At 44.2% G+C, this 21,414-nt stretch overlaps 1 protein-coding gene across 2 annotated transcripts in view; it reads right to left on the bottom strand.

The window, feature by feature from the left end:
* Positions 1-21,414, bottom strand: part of agap3 (ArfGAP with GTPase domain, ankyrin repeat and PH domain 3) — a 514,810-nt gene that overhangs the window by 194,470 nt on the left and 298,926 nt on the right. For both annotated transcript variants that reach the window (XM_073044964.1, XM_073044954.1), the window contains exons 3-5: positions 9,324-9,411; positions 2,774-2,859; positions 1,284-1,425 (exon numbers count right to left, since the gene is read on the bottom strand). In XM_073044964.1, coding sequence (XP_072901065.1) covers positions 1,284-1,425; positions 2,774-2,859; positions 9,324-9,411 — 316 coding nt within the window. The remainder of the gene's footprint in view (positions 1-1,283; positions 1,426-2,773; positions 2,860-9,323; positions 9,412-21,414) is intronic.

Here is a 21,414-nt window from a genome sequence, read left to right on the forward strand (position 1 = left end):
AATACTTTCCCAATAACATATTTAGTTAACAGGCTTGTAGTGTCCTACTTTCTATCTCGTCTTGAGTTAAGGAGTTTGACTGACTGTTTTCCAATCTAGTAGAATCTTCCACAAATCTAGGAACAGCACAGAAACAGGTTCACTGCTCATACTGGCTATTCTCCCTTCATTCCCATCTGTCTATACTTCTCACTCCTCAAGCAGCCAACATAATCAAAAACACAACCCACCATGAACATTCTCTCTTCTCCTCTCTTCCATCAATCAGGAGACACAAAACACTGAAAGCACGTACCACCAGACTCAATGACAGCTTTTACCCATTGTATTAAGACTACTGAATGGTTCCCTCATATAAGATGAATTCTTGACCTCCCATTCTACCTCATTATGAACTTGCAGATTATTGTTCACCTGCACATGTAGTTGTTACATTTTATTCTGCATTCTTTTGTGGTTCTACTTTGTTCTACTTCAGTGCACAGTGTAATGAATTGATTTGTATGAACAGTATGCAAGATAAGCTTTTCACTGTATCTTGGTATATGTGCAACAATAAACAAACTCCAATTAAATCCCCCCACCCACATTCCACAGGCAAGCCCATTAACGTACCAGTTTTCAGTTTTTGGGAGGTGCGAGGAAACCGGAGTACACAGAGGAAATCCATAGTCACTGGGATAACATACAAACTCTACACAAACAACAGCCAAAGTTGGGATGGAAGCCAGGTTGCTGGTACATAGGGAAAATTAAAACCAATGCCTAGTCACTGCACTAACCACTTCTTTTCAAATCCTAAGAGGATGTCCATCAGGGCTCAAAGACCTGTCCACCTCAGCTCCAACAATTAGCTCAGTATTACTGCCCTGCTGGGAGTAATTTTTGCAATTTACCCCCTCTCTTCCTTTTCCCATAACTTGTATCCTCATCACAGCAGGTGTAAGTCACCACTCTCATCCTCCAGGACAGAGTTAAGGAAAAACTTCTTCTCCCAGAAAGTTGTGGGGGTCTGGAATGCACTGCCTCGGAAGGCAGTGGAGGCCAATTCTCTGGATGCTTTCAAGAAGGAGCTAGATAGGTACCTTATGGATAGGGGAATCAAGGGATATGGGGACAAGGCAGGAACCGGGTATTGATAGTAGATGATGAGCCATGATTTCAGAATGGCGGTGCAGGCTCGAAGGGCCGAATGGTCTACTTCTGCACCTATTGTCTATTGTCCAGTTAACTGACTGCAGGTCCCTGAAGATGGATGACCCAGGAAGGCAAAGCTTACTTACCTTGTGTACCCACGAGCACCATCGGAATCTCAGCTGTATTCCGGTAGGTAGAGAGTCGCATGTAATAATTGTAAACTGTCTGAAAGCTGATTTCATCCTCCAGACTGAAGACAAAGATGACGGCATCAACCCACGCTGCAAACTGAGGGTAACAAATCCATTTCACGTCAGCAGATGTCAGAGCAAATATATCCCCAGCCACTCCTGACACCAGATCCACTTACTTCTAGCCCCGCTGGAGCCCAGCAGCCATCCTGACCTCAACCCTCAGCTTTTATTCATTCCCATACTGCAGATTCTTCCCACAATCATTTGCACCCATAAACCCATCTTCCATCATATTAAAAACACTCTCATTCCCACCCAATCTTCACATCCCCCAAATGCATCTATTTCCCACAAAGCCATGTCATCTCTCACTCAGCATGGTTCCCCCACAGCAGCAGTCCTTGAGACCCACCTCTGATCCCTTGGAAGCTGTGACACCCAGTTCCACCCTTTAAGGAAGGAAACCCATCAGAGAGTCTGACCTGCACGTGAGCCGTACGCCAATGAACAGTGAAAGCGGATCTTGCCCCAGGTAAGGGAGTCCAAAAGGGGTTTAGGGTGACAGGAGGAAAAATTTTAAAGGGACCTACGGGGAAACTTTTTCCACATACTGTGTTGAGTATGTGGAACAAGCTGGCTGGGGCGGCAGGTACAATCGTATCACTTGGAAGGTACATGAGGTGCAGGTTTTGGAGAGGTATTAGCTAATTGCCAGAAGTTGGAACTGGATGGGTGGATACCTTGGTCAACATGGACTGGTTTGGCTGAAGGACCTGTATACGTACTGCATTGCTCGAGGACAAAGTCTATGTTTAGGCTGACTCAATACAAATGTAGCATCACAGAGTGGTAATGCAAGGAAGGCCATTTGGTCCATCAAGCCTGTCCCAATCCAGCTAGTCTCTCTGCTCTAAGCTTCCCCTCTGTAACCCTGTGAATGTAACAGTAGGAACTGCTCAACTCTTCACCTCGGGTAGCTCTCATCAAACCACAGCCACAAACTCTCATTTACTTCACCTTTGCAATAACCTTTATTTGGTGGCCCCTGGTTCTCGACCTTTAAGCAATGGGAAAAATTTCTATCAGACAACTATATTGATAACCTTCATGGTTTTAAATCCCATCTGTCAACTTTCTCCTTCAAGAAATACAATCCCAGCTTCTCCAATCCACCCATGCAACTGAAGTGCCTTATCCCCAGCAACACTTGGGTAAATCCCTTTCTCATCTCCTCCCTGAAGTCCTCTTGCCAGATGTGCAGTCTATAAAGGTTCCCTGTGATCTCTGCAGCAGGGATTCCCGGGGAGACCTTGGACATAAATCCCTTTCACATTTTCTCCTGGAAGTGTCGAACCCACAATCCTCCAGCTGCGTGGTTTATAAAGGTTCCCGTGATCTCGGCAGCAAGGACTCCTGGGGAGAGATTGGAGTCTAATATTCACCTGCACCTCAGGAGGACCCCCTTCATCCCGAATCAGCAGGAGGTAGCTCTGTCCGTCAACCACAATCTCTTTCTTAAACCGACCACCTGGGAAGTAAAAAAAAAAGTGATCAAGCAGCTACCATCCTCAGCCACTCATGTACTAGAGAGGGCTTGAGGAGCAACGTGGGAGCCCCCACGGAGGGGGGCTTTCATTAATTTTCCTCACAGGTAAATATTAGAGGCAAGATGTGATAAAGGCAGAGTTTGATCAGGCATACCCACTTGGCCAAACTCTCTTGTCGGAAGTCAGTAAGTTTTTCAATGCACCTGTGTACACGTATAATTGTGCAGATGACAATAAACTTGGCTTGGTCTTCAACAAATTCCAGTAGCGGGGGTGGGGGGAATCAGTGACTCAAAGAGACTGGGAATTGACAGCAGAGAGGAGTGAAGCAAATGGTTTTACACAGAGTAGAATCGTGAGCTGGCAGGGCAGTGGGGACAGAGCCAATGAGATCTTTTAAATGGAATATTAAAGGAATGTCATCTCCCACAGGATCCTACCACCAAGCACATCCTTCCCTCCCCCCCTTTCTGCTTTCTCCTTAGATGACTCCCTTGTTGATTCGTCCCTCCCTGCTGATCTCCCTCCTGGCACTTGTCCTTGCAAGTGGAACAAGTGCTGCTCCTACCCCTACACATCTTCCTCTCTACCATTCAGGGCCGCAAACAGTCCTTTCAGGTGAGATGACACTTAACCTGTGAATCCGTTGGGGTCGTATGCTATGTCTGGTGCTCCTAGTGTGGCCTCCTGTGTATTGGTGAGACCCAACATAGATCGGGACACTGCTTTGTGGAGCACCTACACTCCAATTGCCAGAAGAAGCAGGATCTCCCCATGGCCACCCATTTTAATTCCACTTCCCATTCCCATTCCGATAAAGAAACATAGAAAATCTACATTTTCTATCTACATATTCTAAGGTCCCGCATGGGAGGTTGGTTAGGAAGATTCAGTCACTAGGTATACATGGTGAGGTAGTAAATTGGATTAGACATTGCCTCAATGGGAGAAGTCGGAGAGTGGTAGTGGAGGATTGCTTCTCTGAGTGGAGGCCTGTGACTAGTGGTGTGCCACAGGGATCAGTGCTAGGTCCATCGTTATTTGTCATCTATATCAATGATCTGGATGATAATGTGGTAAATTGGATCAGCAAATTTGCTGATGATACAAAGATTGGAGGAAGGTTTTCAAAGCTTGCAGAGGGATCTGGACCAGCTGGAAAAATAGGCTGAAAAATGGCAGATGGAGTTTAATATAGACAAGTGCTAGGTATTGCACTTTGGAAGGACAAACCAAGGTAGAACATACAAGGTAAATGGTAGGACACTGAGGAGTGCAGTAGAACAGAGGGATCTAGGAATACAGATACAAAATTCCCTAAAAGTGGTGTCACAGGTGGATAGGGTAGTAAAGAGAACTTTTGGTACATTGGCCTTTATAAATCAAAGTATTGAGTATAAGAGTTGGAATGTTATGGTGAGGTTGTATAAGGCATTGGTGAGGCCGAATTTGGAGTATCGTGTGCAGTTTTGGTCACCAAATTACAGGAAGGATATTAATAAGGTTGAAAGAGTGCATAGAAGGTTTACAAAGATGTTGCCAGGGCTTGAGAAACTGAGTTACAGAGAAAGGTTGAATAGGTTAAGACTAGATTCCCTGGAGCGCAGAAGAATGAGGGGAGACTTGATAGAGTTATATAAAATAAAATTATGATGGGTATAGATAGAGTGAATGCAAGCAGGCTTTTTCCACTGAGGCTAGGGGACAAAAAATCCAGAGGACATGGGTTAAGGGTAAAGGGGGGGGGGGGGAAGCTTAAAAGAAACATTGGGGGGGACTTCTTCACACAGAGAGTGGTGGGAGTGTGGAATGAGCTGCCAGATGAAGTGGTAAATGCGGGCCACTTTTAAAATTTAAGAAAAAATTGGACAGGTACATGGATGAGAGGTGTATGGAGGGATATGGGCCAGGTGCAGGTCAGTGGGACCAGGCAGAACAATGGTTCAGCACAGCCAAGAAGGACCAAAAGGCTCGTTTTTGTGCTGTAATGTTCTATGGTTCTATGGTACAGCACAATACAGGCCCTTCGGCCCAAAATGCTGTGCCGAATACGTACTTACTTTAGAAATTAGCTAGTGTTACCCATAGCCCTCTATTTTTCTAAGCTCCATGCAGCCATCCAAGAGTCTCTTAAGAGATCCTATCGTATCCGCCTCCACCACCGTCGCTGGCAGCCTATTCCATGTACTCACCACCCTCTGCTAAAAAAAACTTACCACTGACATCTCCTCTGTACCTACTTCCAAGCACCTTAAAAATGCGGTCTCTTGTGTTAGCCATTTCCGCCTTGGGAAAAAGTCCTTGTCTATCCACACAATCAATGCCTCTCATCACCTTATACACCTCTATCAGGTCACCTCTAATCCTCTGCAGCTTCAAGGAGAAAAGGCCGAGTTCACTCAACTTATTCTCATAAGCCACGCTCCCCAATCCAGGCAACATCATTGTAAATCTCCTCTGCACCCTTTCTATAGTTTCCACATCCTTTCTGTAGTGTGGTGACCAGAACTGAGCACAGTACTCCAAGTGGGGTCTGACCAAGGTCCTATAAATCTGTAACACCTCTCGGCTCTTAAACTCAATTTCACAGTTGATGAAGGCCAAAACACCGTATGCCTCCTTAACCACAGAGTCAACTTGCACATCAGCTTTGAGTGTCCTCTGGATTTGGACCCCAAGATCCCTCTGATCCTCCACACTGCCAAGAGTTTTACCATTAATACTACATTCTGCCATCATATTTGACCTACCAAAATGAACCACCTCACACTTATCTGGGTGGAACTCCATCTGCCACTTCTCAGCCCAGTTTTGCATCCAATCGATGTCCCACTGTAACCTCTGATAGCCCTCCACACTATCCACAACACCCCCAACCTTTGTGACATCAGCAAATTTACTAACCCATCCCTCCACTTCCTCATCCAGGTCATTTATAAAGAGCACGAAGAGAAGGGGTCTCAGAACAGATTTTTGAGGCACACCACTGGCCACTGACCTCCATGCAGAATATGACCCATCTACAACCACTCTTTGCCTTCTGTGGGCAAGTCAACTCTGGATCCACAAAGCAAGGTCTCCATGGATCCCATGCCTCCTTACTTTCTCAATAAGCCTTGGATGGGGTACCTTATCTAATGCCTTCCTGAAATCTATATACACTACATTTACTGCTCTACCCTTATCAAAGTGTTTAGTCACATCCTCAAAAAATTCAGTCAGGCTCGTAAGGCACGACCTGCCTTTGACAAAGCTATGCTGACTAGTCCTAATCATATTATGCCTCTCCAAATATTCGCAAATCCTGCCACTCAGGATCTTTTCCACTAATTTACCAACCACTGAAGTAAGACTCACTGGTCTATAATTTCCTGGACTATCTCTACTCCCTTTCTTGAATAAAGGAAGAATATCTGCAACCCTCCAATCCTCCAGAACCTCTCCCATTCCCATTGACGATGCAAAGATCACTGCCAGAGGCTCAGCAATTTCCTCCCTCGCCTCCCACAGTAGCCTGGGGTACATCTTATCTGGTCCAGGAGACTTATCCAGCACATTCTCTTTCACATGGATATGTCAATCTATCACCTCCTCTACTGTCATGATGAGGCCACACTCAGGTTGAAGGAACAATAGCTTATATTCCATCTGGGTAGCCTCCAACTTGATGGTATGAATGTCGATTTCTCGAACTTCCAGTAATGCCCTCACTTCCCCATTGCCCTTTTCCCTCTCTCGCCTTATCTCCTTGCCTACCCATTGCCTCCCTCTAGTGCTCCTCCCCCTTTTCTTTCTTCCCATAGCCTTCTGTCCTCTCCTATCAGATTCCCCCTTCTCCAGCCCTTTATCTCTTTCACCAATCTATTTCCCGGCTCTTTGCTTCACCACTTCCCCTCTCGGTTTCACCTATCAGCTTGTGTTTCTCCCTCCCCTCCCCCCACCTTTTAAATCTACTCTTCATCTTTTTTTACAGTCCTGCTAAAGGGTCTTGCCCTGAAACGTTGACTGTACTCTTATCTCTAGATGCTGCCTGGCCTGCTGAGATCCTCCAGCATTTGCATGTGTTGCTTGGATTTCCAGCATCTGCAGAAATTTTCTTGTTTGTACTTAAAGGAATTCTTCAGAGAAGTCCTTTCAATGGGCAGCACAGACATGATAGGCAAAGTGACTTCCTCCTTTGCCTGATTGTGATTAGTGGCTTTAAACTGATATCCTCTTGTTTTTGATACCCCTAGTGTGAGAAAGCGATTCTGATGCCATCCAGTCTCAAGTGGTGGAGAATGCCCTCCAGCACAATCAACCATTCCTACAGTGTGGGCTCAGACATGGCAAATATGGCCCAATGAAAGGAAGTGTGAGCTCAAAGGAATGTGAAGCAGACTGTCATCTAAAGGCACAGAGAGTGCTCATGAATGAACTGCAAAGTGATCTCTGGACAGATTAAAAGCATTACTCTTGTGCATTCACCACAGGGCATCAGCAGGCAAGTACAGCAAGTAGTTACCAACGCGACTGGCAGAGAGCGGGATGAAGCTCAGAAATAGAAAAATATCATCACTACTATGCCAGGTGTCCAAAGTTCAAATTAAATTTATTACCAAAGTACATATACCTACAAGTACCTGGGAGTACAGTTAGATGAGAAGCTAGACTGGACTGCCAACACAGATGCCTTGTGCAGGAAGGCACAGAGTCGACTGTACTTCCTAAGAAGGTTGGCGTCATTCAATGTCTGTAGTGAGATGCTGAAGATGTTCTATAGGTCAGTTGTGGAGAGCGCCCTCTTCTTTGTGGTGGCGTGTTGGGGAGGAAGCATTAAGAAGAGGGACGCCTCACGTCTTAATAAGCTGGTAAGGAAGGCGGGCTCTGTCGTGGGCAAAGTACTGGAGAGTTTAACATCGGTAGCTGAGCGAAGGGCACTGAGTAGGCTACGGTCAATTATGGATAACTCTGAACATCCTCTACATAGCACCATCCAGAGACAGAGAAGCAGTTTCAGCGACAGGTTACTATCGATGCAATGCTCCTCAGACAGGATGAAGAGGTCAATACTCCCCAATGCCATTAGGCTTTACAATTCTACCGCCAGGACTTAAGAACTTTTTAAAAGCTATTATTAATGCTTTTTGAGATAGTGATTTAGATGCATATCATATTCTTTACTGAGTTAAGTATTGTATGTAATTAGTTTTGCTACAACAAGTGTATGGGACATTGGAAAAAAAAGTTGAATTTCCCCATGGGGATGAATAAAGTATCTATCTATCTATCTATCTATATATGTCACTATATACAACCCTGAGATTAATTTTCTTGTGGGCATACTGTACTCAATAAACTGATAGAATGATAATCATAACAGAATCAATAAAAGGTCACCCAATCAGGGCATTCAACCAGAGCGCAAAAGACAACAAACTGTGCAAATACAAAAAGAAGAAATAATAATAATCATCATCATCATCATCATCATCGATAAATATCGGTAACATGAGAAGAAGGATCCTTGAAAGTGAGTTGAAGTGTCCATGTTCTTGCAGTTACCAACACAGTGCAATATTAACAAAATATTCACAGTCAAGACCAAATATGACTACTAACCAGGGCTTATCATATTGCTGGGTGACAAGGCAGCAAAACTTGCCCATTGCCCAGTACCTCCATGTATAAACACCACCTCCCCATACACACACAATCACCCACAGGTGTTGGTGTGGCCGTACCTTAAGTACTGGGTACAGGTTTAGTCCAATTACTTAAGATACATTCATACCAGAGTCAATCCAGCAGAGGTTCACCAGGCTACTTCCTGGGATGAAGGACTGCCCTATCAGTGAATGAGAGGTGATCTTATTGCAAGATATAGAAACCTCAGGGGTTTTTGAAAGGGTAGGTGTTGACGTGTTATCACTAAAGATTGTGGCTTCAACAAGGGGATGTAGTTATAAGATCAGAGGACAGTTATTCACCGGAATTTCTTCTCACAGAGATCAGTCATGATCAGATAGCACAGAAACAGGCCCTTCAACCCATCATGTCTATGGTGACCACTATGCTAATGATCTGCATTTTTCACAGTGACGGACACCAGGAATGCGCTGCCAGTGGCAGTAGGTACAATAGGATTTAGACAGGCAGATGGGAATAGCTATCATGGTCATCACAGACATGGTGGACTGAAGGGCCTCTGCCTGTACAGCACTGTTGCATGTTTTCCAGTTACTATGACAGTACAACATTAATGGAACATTCACAGTCAAACAGATATGAATGTTAACTAAGGTTTATCACATTATCACATTACTGGGTAACAAGGCAGCAAGTCTTGGCCACTGCTGAATACATCCATGTATAAACAGCAACCCCTCCCCCTCACCACACACACACACACACACACACACACACACACACACACACACACACACACACACACACACACAAATACCTTCAGGTGACTCCTCCTGCACATAGGTTCCAGTCAAATATCGGTGAACTAGAGCAGATTTTCCACTTGACAGGTTCCCTACAATTCCCTGATAAACAAATACACAGTGTTAGTTCAGTCACAAGAGTCATAGAATAATGCAGAAGGTGAAGAGGCCTTTTGGCCCAACATCAATGCAGACCAAGTTGACTGACAGACATACTTTATTGATCCCGGGGGAAATTGGGTTTCGTTACAACCGCACCAACCAAGAATAATATAGAAATATAGCAATATTAAAACATAAATAATTAAATAATAAGTTAATCATGCCAAGTGGAAATAAGTCCAGGACCAGCCTATTGGCTCAGGGTGTCTGACACTCCGAGGGAAGAGTTGTAAAGTTTGATGGCCACAGGCAGGAATGACTTCCTATGACGCTCAGTGTTACATCTCGGTGGAATGAGTCTCTGGCTGAATGTCCATGCAATCTGCTCCTATTTTTCCACCAAAGTACTCCAATCATTGTATTTATCCAAATGTCACAAGGAGACAAGAGTGGTGAAGAAGACGTATGGAGTGTTGGCCTTCATTAGTTGGGGGACTCAGACCACATAATGCTGCAGCTCTATAAATTCTATCCTTGGTACAGGATTCCCTAAAGGTTAATTTGCAGGTTGAGTCGGTGGTAAGGAAGGCAAATGCAAAGTTAGCATTCATTTTGAGAGGACTAGAATATAAGAACAAGGATGAGATGCTGAGGGTTTATAAGGCATTGATCAGTCTACACTTGGAATATTATGAACAGCTTTGGGCCCATTTTTTAAAAGATGTATTAACATTGGAGAGGGTCCAAAGAAGGTTTACAAGAATAATTCTGGGAATGAAGGGGTTAACATGAGGCACGTTTGATGGCTCTGTTCCTGTACTCACTGAAGTTAAGAATGAGGGAGAATCTCACTGAAACCTAATGAATATTGAAAGACCTAGACAGAGTGGATGTGGAGAGGATGTTTCCTATGGTGGGTGAGTCACAGAGGACACAGCCTCAGAATATAGAAACATCCATTTGGAACAGAGATGAGAAGGTATTTCTTCAGTCAGAGTGGTGAACCTGTGGAATTCATTGCCACAGATTGGCTGTGGGGGCCAAGTCATTGAGTACAGTATATTTAAAGGAGAGGTTGATAGGTTCTCAGTTAATCAAGGCATCAAAGGTGACAGGGAAAGGCAGGAGAATGGGGTATGAGGGATAATAAATCAGCCTTTATGGAGCAGTCTCGATGGGCGAAGTGGCCTAATTCTGCTCTTATGTTTTACGGTCTTATTTACCATGATGCTGCATGGAATAGAGAGTATGTCTTATGAGGATAGGTTGACTGAGTTAGGGCTTTTCTCTTTGGAGCAAAGGAAGATGAGAGTATACTTGATAGAGGTGTACAAGATGCTAAGAGGACAGCCAGAGTGATAGAGCCAGACAGATAGAGTGGACAGCCAGCGTCTTTTTCCCAGGGTGGCAATAGCTAATAGAAGAGAGCGCTAAAGTGATTGGAAGGAAGCACAGAAGATGGCAGAAATTGATATGTTACACAGAGAGTGTAAGTGCATGGAATGCACCGACTGGAGTGTTGGCAGAGGCAGACACATTAGCAAAACTTAGTAGAATCTTAGATAGCACTATTACTTTTAGCAGGTATGATATTGTAGCCATCACTGAATCGTGGCTGAAGGATGGTTGTAGTTGAGAGCTGAATGTCCAAATTTACACATAATATCAGAGGGAAAGGAAAGTAGGCAGATGGGGTGGCAAGGCTCTGCTGGTAAAGAATGGCATCAACTCAGTAGAAAGGTGTGACATGGGATCGGAAGATGTTGAAACCTTGTGGGTTGAGTTAAGAAACGGGAAGGGTAAAAGGACCCTGATGCCAGTGATATACAGGCCCCTGAACAGTAACTGGAATGTGGACCACAGATTACAACTGGAAATAGAAAAGGCGTATCAAGAGGACAATGTTATGATAGTCATGGGAGATTTCAACATGCAAGTCAATTAGGAGAATCAGGCTGGTAATGGATCTCAAGAGAGTGAGTTTATTGAATGCCTTCGAGTTGGCTTTTTAGAGCAGTTTGTTGTTGAGTCGACTTGGGGATCAACTATACTGGATTGGGTGTTATGTAATGAACCAGAAGTGATTAGGGAGCTTAAGGTAAAAGAACCTGTAGGAGGCTGTGATCACAATATGATTGTGTTCAACTTGAAATCTGATAAGGAGAAAGTAAAGTCTGATGAAGCAGTACTTTGGTGGAGTAAAGGAAATTACAGTGGTAAGAGAGAGGAGCTGGCCAAAGTAAATTGGAAGGAGATGCTGGCAGGGATGACAGCAGAGCAGCAATGCTATGAGTTTCTGGGGAAAAAATGAGGAAGGTGTAGTTCAGATGTATTTCAAAAATGAAGAAATACTCAAATGGCAAAACAATACAACCATGGCTGACAAAGCTAATCAGAGGGTATACAACAAAGCAAAAATTAACAGGAAGATAGAGAATTGGGAAGCTTTTAAAAACCTACAGAGAGCAACTAAAAGAATCATTAGCAGGGAGAATATGAAATATGAAAGCAAGTTAGCAAACAATATCAAGGTGGATACTAAAAACTTTTTCAAGTATGTAAAATATAAAAGAGAACTAAGAATATATATAGGGCCACTAGAAAATGTGGCCGGAGAAATAATAATGAGGGACAAGGAGATGGCAGATGAACTAAATGAGTATTTTGCATCAGTCTTCACTGTGAAAGACACTAGCAGTATGCCAGATGTTGAAGAGTGTGAGGGAAGAGAAGTGAGTTCAGTTAATATTAGAAGAGAGAAGGTGTTCAAAAAGCTGTAAGACCTAAGGGTACTTAAGTCACCTGGACCAGATGAACTACACCAGAAGGTTCTGAAAGACATCGCGGTAGAGATTATAGAAGCATTAGAAATGATCTTTCAAAAATCATTTGACCCTGGCATAGTGCCAGAGGACTGAAAAATTGCAAATGTCAGTCCACTCTTAAAGAAAGGAGGAAGGCAGCAGAAAGGAAATTATCGACCAGTCAGTCTGACCTTAGTGGTTGGGAAGATGTTGGAGTCAACTGTTAAGGATAAAGTAATGGAGTACTTGGTGACACAGGACAAGACAAGACAAAGTCAGCAGAGTTTCCTTCAGGGAAAATCCTGCCTGATGAACCTGTTGGAATTCTTTGAGGAGATTACATGTAGGATAGATAAAGGGGATGTAGTGGATGTTGTATATTTGGACTTTCAGAAAGGTGACAAGGTGCCACTCATGAGGCTGCTTACCAAGTTAAGAGCTCGTGGTATTACAGGAAAGTTACTGGCATGGTTAGTGCATTGGCTGATTGGTAGGAGGTAGCGAGTGGGAATAAAAGGATCCTTTTCTAGTTGGTTGCCAGTGACAAGTGCGGTTCTGCAGGAGTTAGTGTTAGGAATGATTCTTTTTATGCTGTATATCAATGATTTAGATGATGAAATAGATGGCTTTGTTGCCAAGTTTGCAGACGATACAAAAATTGCTGACAGGGCAGGCAATGCTGAGGAAACAGGTAGGCCGCAGAAGGACTTAGACAGATTTCAAAAATAGGCAAGAAAGTGGCAAATGAAATATAATGTTGGAAAATGCATCGTCATGCACTTTGGCAGTAGAAATAAATGTGCAGACTATTTTCTAAACAGAGAGAAAATCCAAAAATCTGAGATGCAAAGGGACTTGGGAATTCTTAAGCCCAACACCCTAAAGGTTAATTTTCAGGTTGAGTCAGTGGTAAGGAAGACAAATCCAGTGTTAGCATTCATTTCAAGAGGTACAGAATACAAGAAAAGGGATGTGATATTAAGGCTTTATAAAGCACTGGTGAGGCGTCACCTTGAGTATTGTGAACAGTTTTGGGCTCCTCATCCAAAAAAGTATGTGCTGGCATTGGAGTGGGTTTAGAGGAGGCTCAGAAGGATAATTCCAGAATGAAAGGGTTATCATACAAGGAACATTTGATAGCTCTGTGTCTGCATTTGCTGAAATTTAGAAGCATGAGGGGGGATCTCATTGAAACCTTTTGAATATTGAAAGACCTAGACAGAGTAGATGTGGAAAGGATGATTCACGTGGTGGGGGAGTCTAGGACAAGAGGGCATAGCCTCAGGATGGAACGGCGTCCATTTAAAACAGAGATGCAGAGAAATTTTTTTAGCCAGAGTATGGTGAATATATGGAATTTGTTACCACAGACAGCTGTGGAGGCCAAGTCGTTGGGTGCATTTAAGGCAGAACTTGATCGGTTCTTGATTGGACATGGCATCAAAGGTTATGGGGAGACAGCCAGGGACTGGGGCTGAGGAGGGGACAAAAGGATCAGCCATGATTGAATGGTGGAGCAGACTCGATGGGCCTAATTCTGCTCCTGTGCACACGGATGAAAGAAAAATGGAGGGCTACCTGGGAGGCAATGATTAGCTTGATCTAGGAGCAGGTTAAAAAGTCAGCGCAACATTGTGGGCTGAAGGGCCTGTACTGTTCAATGTTCTTTGAAATGTTATTAGTGTACCTGCCTCAACCACATCCTGTGGTTGCTCATTCCTTATACCCATCATCCTCTGCATGAAAAGGGTGCTGCTCAGGTCCATTTTATATCTACTCATTCTCACTTTAAATCTATGCCCACTAGCTTTTAGTTTCACAACCTGGTAAAAAGACTCTGTGTGCTCACATTATCTATGCCCATCATAATTTTACAGACCACTACAAGTTCACCCTTCAATCTCTAATGCTCCAAGGAATAAAATCTTAGCCTGCCCAATCATTGTCTATAAAACACAATAAAGTGTCTTAGTCCTCTGTAATCCACAGAGTGTCACAGGTCAAGCTGGGTGTGATCAGCACGTTCCTCTCCCACCAATACATCAGTGATCCACAACAATCTCGTAGTTTTTCCTGTTGTTGTAAATTCCCAAATTTAGTCGATTCACTTTCCTAAATTGCCTCCTTTGGGAGTTGAATGTCCTGCCTGTTCATACCCAAAATTAAAGAGCAGTACTGAAGGAGTGCCACACCATCTGGGGATTGTAGGGAAGGAAGTAGTGGTCAGATGCTGCAGTGTTGAAGGGGCAGCACTGGAGGGGTCAAGGATGCACACAAAGAGGGTAAAGCAGGAGCATAATAACAAAAGCACCATACTGTCGGAGGAGTGGTAATGAGGGAACCACACTGTGGGAGGGACAGTTCTGAGAGAGTATCACAATGTGGGAGTACTCCTCATATACAGGCACCCAGTTCGGAAAGGGGTGGGGCGTGAGAATCTCCTGCTGGACTTGCTCCTGGGCCTGGCCAAGATAGCCATTCACAGGTCTAGGCAGTGGAGAGTAAAGGGTGCTGTCCAGGCCAACTGCCTGCCCCTTTTCTGAGGATACATCCATGCCCAGCTGTCCTTGGAGAGAGAGCACACGGTCACGACAGGTACTGTGGGAGAATTCTGGGAGCAGTAGGCTCCCCCGAGAGTATTGATTGTTTTGTAGACGGTAGTAACCATATTTTAATCAGAGTGTACCTACTGTCTTGTAAATATTGAATGCCTGTACCTTGTGTATATGTGATGTAAATAAACTTTTATAGATTTGTTTAAAAAAAGGGGTAAAACTGAGGAGTGTCACATTGTGAGAGGAGCATTACTGAGGGAAGTTCACACTGTGGGTTGTGGGGGTAGTACCAAGGGAACGTCACACTGTGGACGGACAGTACTGAGGGAACATCACACTGGGAGGGGCAATACTGAGGAAATGTCACACTGTGGGAGAAACTGTACTGAGGGAGGGTCATACTGTGAGAGGGGCAGTACTTGAGGGAGTACCAAATCTTCCTGCTTTGATGGACAGGAAAGATTCCATGAAATGAGAGCCTGAGAATGTTTATCCTCACAGTGATAAACAGATGCACTCATCATTTATCATGTCCTGCTGTTCCACTCTGAGTCATGAAGAGGAGCTTCACCACCCCCTGTATTAATCTAATGTGCTTAGCACTTGATACTGGCACTAAAATCACCTCAACCTTCTGCTCAAGGGGGCAGGAAAATATGGAATGTCAAAAAGGCTGTGATACCTCATCACTGGATCTTTGTATCAGCTGCCAGCTTTTCTTGTGTTTTGTGGTAGAACCAGAGTTTGAATTAATGTTGAGAGTACATAACAGGGAAGAACACTGTGTGTACACAGACAGCTCAACTAGTCTATACAAAGCCCTGGCTCACTGCAGAACCTGGCTCATTGCTCCCTGATCTTCCGTATGAACCAACACTTTTCCTCAGACAACAAACAATTGAACTGTGCACACTATGAAAAGCTGACAGCTGAACTCAAGTTTACATTCACAGAGCAAATAAAGAGCTCAGGAAATGACAGAGAAGGAAAAGGGACTTGTTTATGACTTCACTGCATGGGGATGATTGACATCATCAGGGCCAAGGTTCTCTGGGATACAATGTCCTCTTTCTCCGTCTTCCTGCAATGCCCATTCTGCCTCTGTCTGTCTGTCTTTGGTATCTTATCTACCTTGTCCACATCTTAGTAATAATGCTAGAAGCTCACTCTCTTTCTCCCTCTCTCCATGTCACTCATAGATGCTCTATCTCAGATACGGATTTCTCTCTCTCTCTCTCTCTCTCTCTCTGATGAACAAGAAACAACATGCCCATATCAATACAAAGAAATCACAATAACTCATTGTATGTGCAGCACTAAGTTATGTATGATTATGTAACAACCTTTGAGTGTTTTTAAACAGGCTGACTCTGCTGTTGTGGGCACTCGGCCTGTTTTCAACCTGTGGATACGCACTTCGCTTCATGTCAGCATAGACAGTAATTGCAGGGAACAGCCCTAAATCAACAGCAGCTGCAGCCCTTCATTAACTGAACAACTGGCTCTTGATCATTCTCAGCAATCAGCCAAGAGGATCTGTGCCAGAACACACAGTTTGCCCACCAGGGAAAAGCGATCAACACCAGGCCCCTGGGTCCCAGCAACTCCACAGGTTTACAAGGTCACAATTCAATAGGTGTCATCGAGTTGCACAATACACAAACAGGTCCTTCAGCCCATCATCACTATTCTAACCATCTTGCCTATCTATAATAATCCCACCCACCCTCATAATTCTATGCCCCTTGGTGCTCATTCACATGCCTGTCCAAATGCCTCTTAAATGTTGTTACTCTTCCTGCTTCCACCACCAGATTCATTATGCCAACTATTCTCTGTGTGGAAATTTACCCCAAAGAAAATCAACTTTATTTGTCAAACGTACATCAAAACATACAGTAAAATGCATCGTTTGCATTAACAACTGACACAATCTGAGGATGCGCTGGTAGCAGCTTGCAAATGCCGCCATGTTTCCAGTGCCAACAAAGCATGTCCACAACTTACTAACCTGTACATCTATGGAATGTGGGAGGAAACCGGAGCACCCGGAGGAAATTCATACAGTGTAGGGAGAATGAACAAACTCCTTACGGATAGTGGCGGGTACTGAACCTCACTTTCTGATCACTGGCATTGTAAAGTATTGTGCTAATTGCTATGCTCTCATGCTACCCTTTTAACCTCCTCCCTCTCACCTTAAACCTTTGCCCTCTAGTCTTAGGAGAAAAACTCAGTATCAACCCAATCTATGCAGCTTATAATTTTACATACAGTGCCTATATAAAGTGTTCATCCCCTACCCCTTGGGAGTTCCATGTTTTATTGTTTTACAACATTGAATCACAGTGGATTTACTTTGGCTTTTTTGACACTGATCAACAGAAAATGACTCTTTAGTGTCAAAGTGAAACAGATCTCTACAAAATGATCTAAATTAATTACAAATATAAAACACAAAATAATTGACACCCTTAATATGACACACCAAATAATCACTGTTGTAGCCAATTGGTTTTAGAAGTCACATAATTAGTTAAATAGAGATCTGTTTTGGAGACCTGTGTGCAATCAAGGTGTTTCAATTGATTACAGTAAAAATACAACTTCATCTGGAAGGTCCAACTGCTGATGAGTCAGTATCCTGGGAAAAACTACACCACAAAGACAAAAGAACACTCCATGCAACTCCACAAAAGTTATTGAAAAGCAAAAGTCAGGAGATGGATACAAGAAAATTTCCAAGCTGCTGAATATCGTTTGGATCCAGTTAAGACAATCAAGAAATGGAAAGAATATGGCAAATCTGGCTGTCCTCAGAAACTGAGTGACTATGCAAAAAGGGGACCAGTGAGAGAGGTCACTATGAGACTCATGACAACTCTGGAAGAGTTACAAGCTTCAGTGGCTGAGATGGGAGAGACTGCGGATACAAAAACTGTTACCCGGGTGCTTCACCAGCCGCTACTTTATGGGAAAGTAGCAAAGAGAAAGCTACTGTTGAAAAAAACTCACATGAAATCTCAGCTAGGGTTTGCCAGAAGGTATGTGGGAGTATCTGGTCAGCTAGAAGAAGGTTCTATGGTCTGATGAAATCAAAATTGAGCTTTTTGGCTATCAGACCAAGCACTATGTTTGGCATACACCAAACATCGCGCATCATCAAAAACAACTATGCCTACCATGAAGCATGGTGGTGGCTGCATCATGCTGTGAGGATGCTTCACTGCAGCAGGCACTGGAGTGCTTGTGAACGTAGAGTGCAAAATACAGGGAAATCCTGGAAGAAAACCTGATGCAGTCTGCAAGAGATCTGCAACTTGGGAGGAGATTTGTTTTGCAGCAAGACAATGACACCAAGCATAAAGCCAAAGCTACACACGAATGGCTTAAAAACAAAAAAAGTTAATGTCCTGGAGTGGCCAAGCCAGAGTCCAGACCTCAATCCAACTGAGAATTTGTGGCTGGATTTGAAAAGGGCTATTCACTCATGATCCCCATGCAATCTGATAGAACTTGAGCAGTTTTGTACAGAAGAAGGGGGGAAAATTGCAGTGTCCGGATGTGTAATGGTAAAAGAGACCGATCCACACAGACTCAAGGCTGTAATTGTTGCCAAGGGTGCATCTACTAAATACCGACTTGAAGAGGGTGAATAGTTATGCAATTAATTATTTTGTGTTTTATATTTGCAATTAATTTAGATCACTTTGTAGAGATCTATTTTTACTTTGACACAAAAGCATCTTTTTCTGTTGATCAGTGTCAAAAAAGCCAAATTAAATCCACTGTGATTCAATCTTGTAAAACAATAAAACATGAAAACTTCCAAGATGAATATTTTTTATAGGCACTGTATCGCTCACTACAAGTCATCCTTCAACCTCTTTTGCTCTGGAGAAAACAGTCCCAGCCTATCCAGTCTCTTTTTATAACTCAAGCTCTTCAGCCCAGGCAACATCCTTGGAATCTAGTCTAGTCCTTGGGTCAGCCACATCTTTCCCAGAGTGTGGTGACCAAAGTGCACACAGTATTCCAGATGCTGGCCCAACAACATTTTGTACAACTTCAAGGTAACATCTAAACTTTTATTAATGCACTGGCTGCAGAAGGCAAACATACCACATCACACTGTGTTCTTCACAAGAGAACATGAATAAACTGCATATAGTGTTTAAGGAAAAAGGTGGTAAATGTGCCACAAGAAACGACAGAGATCAGCACATCACGAAACCAGCTTCCCCTTGCTTAAGTCTGTATACACTTCTCACTGCCTTAGTAAAGCAGCCAAAATAATCAAAGAGCACACCCACCCCAGATATTCTCTGGCTGATGGTGTTTGTCTAAATTGGCATCTTGGTCTGTGCAGACAGTGGGCCAAGGTGCCTGTTCCTGTGCTGTAGAGTTCTGTGTCCTATTTCTTTTTATATATATATGTGTATATTTATATACACACACTCACACACATGATGGAATTGAGTATCCGGTGAGTATGATGTAATGGTCTTGGGATGGTGGGGTGATGTAATTTTCCCGTCAGTGAGAGGTCATGTGATGGCCTGTATCAACAGGTATAAAAGGGGAAAGCTTTGCTGTGATGCTGGTCAGTTCGTTGTTTAATTCGTCAGTGACTCCGTTATGCTGCGTATTCGTCTCATGACGCAGTGTTGGTTTTAAAGTGGAGTTTTGCTTTCTGCCTTAGGTCACAAAGGTTATTGCTGGCAGTTTCGCTACAATACTGCCAGTCTAGTCCAGTTGGAGAGTGAAGATTTATGGAAGTACGGAGACCAGAAGGATAAACAAAAGTTGGTGTTGTCGGCGGTAATACAGGATTGATCTTATTTAATCTTAATTCAAAGAGATAGTAACCTGCATCTGAGATAGTCCCTGCTATAAGAGCAGAAAGGGCTGGAGCAGGGTTATTCGCCAAGGAAAGGTCAGTGCCTTTAAGCCGTTTTTATTTCCTTCGTCGTAAATCCTTCGGGCAAGGCATATTTCGACTGGGATCAGCAGTAACGTCACGTCGTCAAGGAATTCTTTACTTTAGGAAAGTCTCTCCTAATTGACTGTGTAAATCAATTGGACTTTTGCATTCATCACTTTAAGAACTATTTGAGTTTTCGTATAACAGTTAACATACTGTTAAGTTAGTCGTTTGTTTACTTCTGGTTTTTTATTGAGCAGTGTTTAATAAATGTTTTATTTGTTTATAACAAAACCTGTCTCAATTCTATATTCATTGATGCCTTATCATAACTATATATATATACACACAGACATACATACATATACACACACACACACACGCAAACATATACATATGTACACACACATAAATAAATACATATTGTAGCGATGTGCTACACACAGCGCTGAAATAATGACACGCAGTCAGTAAGTCGTTTCGAGACCAGTTTATTCAAACTTGGCGGCGCTGGCATTTAATGACTAGCGCCCACCCTCTCCAGGCGGAAATGACGTCAGGGGTGCATTACCAAAGTCTTCCCCTCGTGTGCTGGCTATTTGTGAGCCGGTTCACCTGCGTAGAAAGTGGGTCGCCACATAAACCCCACCCCCCAGAACCGGCGATACACTTCCCAATGTCCACAGTCTGGATCAGCCTCTGTTTGGGAGGTCTGCCTCTGCGCCGCGGTGCCTGAACCTCAACCGGCTGCACCAAGTCCACATGGACTGGTTTGAATCGGTCCACCGTGAAAACCTCCTCTTTCCCCCCAAAGTCCAGAATGTACGTGGACCCGTTGTTGTTAATCACCTTGAACGGCCCCTCATACGGCCACTGTAGCGGTGCCCAGCGTCCGCCCCTTCGTACAAACACAAACTTACAGTTCTGCAGGTCTTAGGGTACATGGGTCGGGGTCTGTCCATGCTGTGAAGTCAGTACGGGGGCCAGGTTGCCGAGCCTTTTGCATAGTCTGTCCAGGACTGCTGAGGGTTCTTCTTCTTGCCCCCTTGGGGCTGGTATGAACTCTCCTGGGACGGCCAGGGGTGCGCCGTACACCAACTCGGCCGACGAGGCGTGCAGATCCTCTTTGGGCGCTGTGCGAATTCCAAGCAAGACCCAGGGAAGCTCGTCCACCCAGTTAGGTCCTCTCAGGTGGGCCATGAGAGCCAACTTCAAGTGACGGTGGAAGCATTCCACTAGTCTGTTCGACTGTGGGTGGTAGGCAGTAGTGTGGTGCAGCTGCGTTCCCAACAGGCTGGAGGTGAACTGGGTGTCTCTGTCAGAGGTAATGTGGGCCGGTACCCCGAAGCGTGCTACCCAGGTTGCAATCAGTGCTCGGGCGCAGGAATCGGCAGATGTGTCGGTGAGCAGGACCGCCTCTGACCACCTCGTGAACCGGTCTACCATAGTTAGGAGGTACCGTGCTCCTCGGGACACTGGTAGGGGGCCCACGATATCCACATAAATGTGGTCGAACCTCCAGTGGGTGGGTTTGAACTGCTGCGGCGGGGCTTTAGTGTGCCGCTGCACCTTGGCTGTTTGGCACTGCGCGCACGTTCTGGCCCATTCACTGACCTGCTTGCGAAGTCTGTGCCACACAAACTTGCTGGAGACCAGCCGGATGGTTGACCTGATAGATGGGTGCTCCAAACCGTGTATGGAGTCGAAAACTCGCCGCCTC

Source organism: Hemitrygon akajei, chromosome 1, assembly GCF_048418815.1.
Source record: "Hemitrygon akajei chromosome 1, sHemAka1.3, whole genome shotgun sequence".
Taxonomy (NCBI): Eukaryota; Metazoa; Chordata; class Chondrichthyes; order Myliobatiformes; family Dasyatidae; genus Hemitrygon; species Hemitrygon akajei.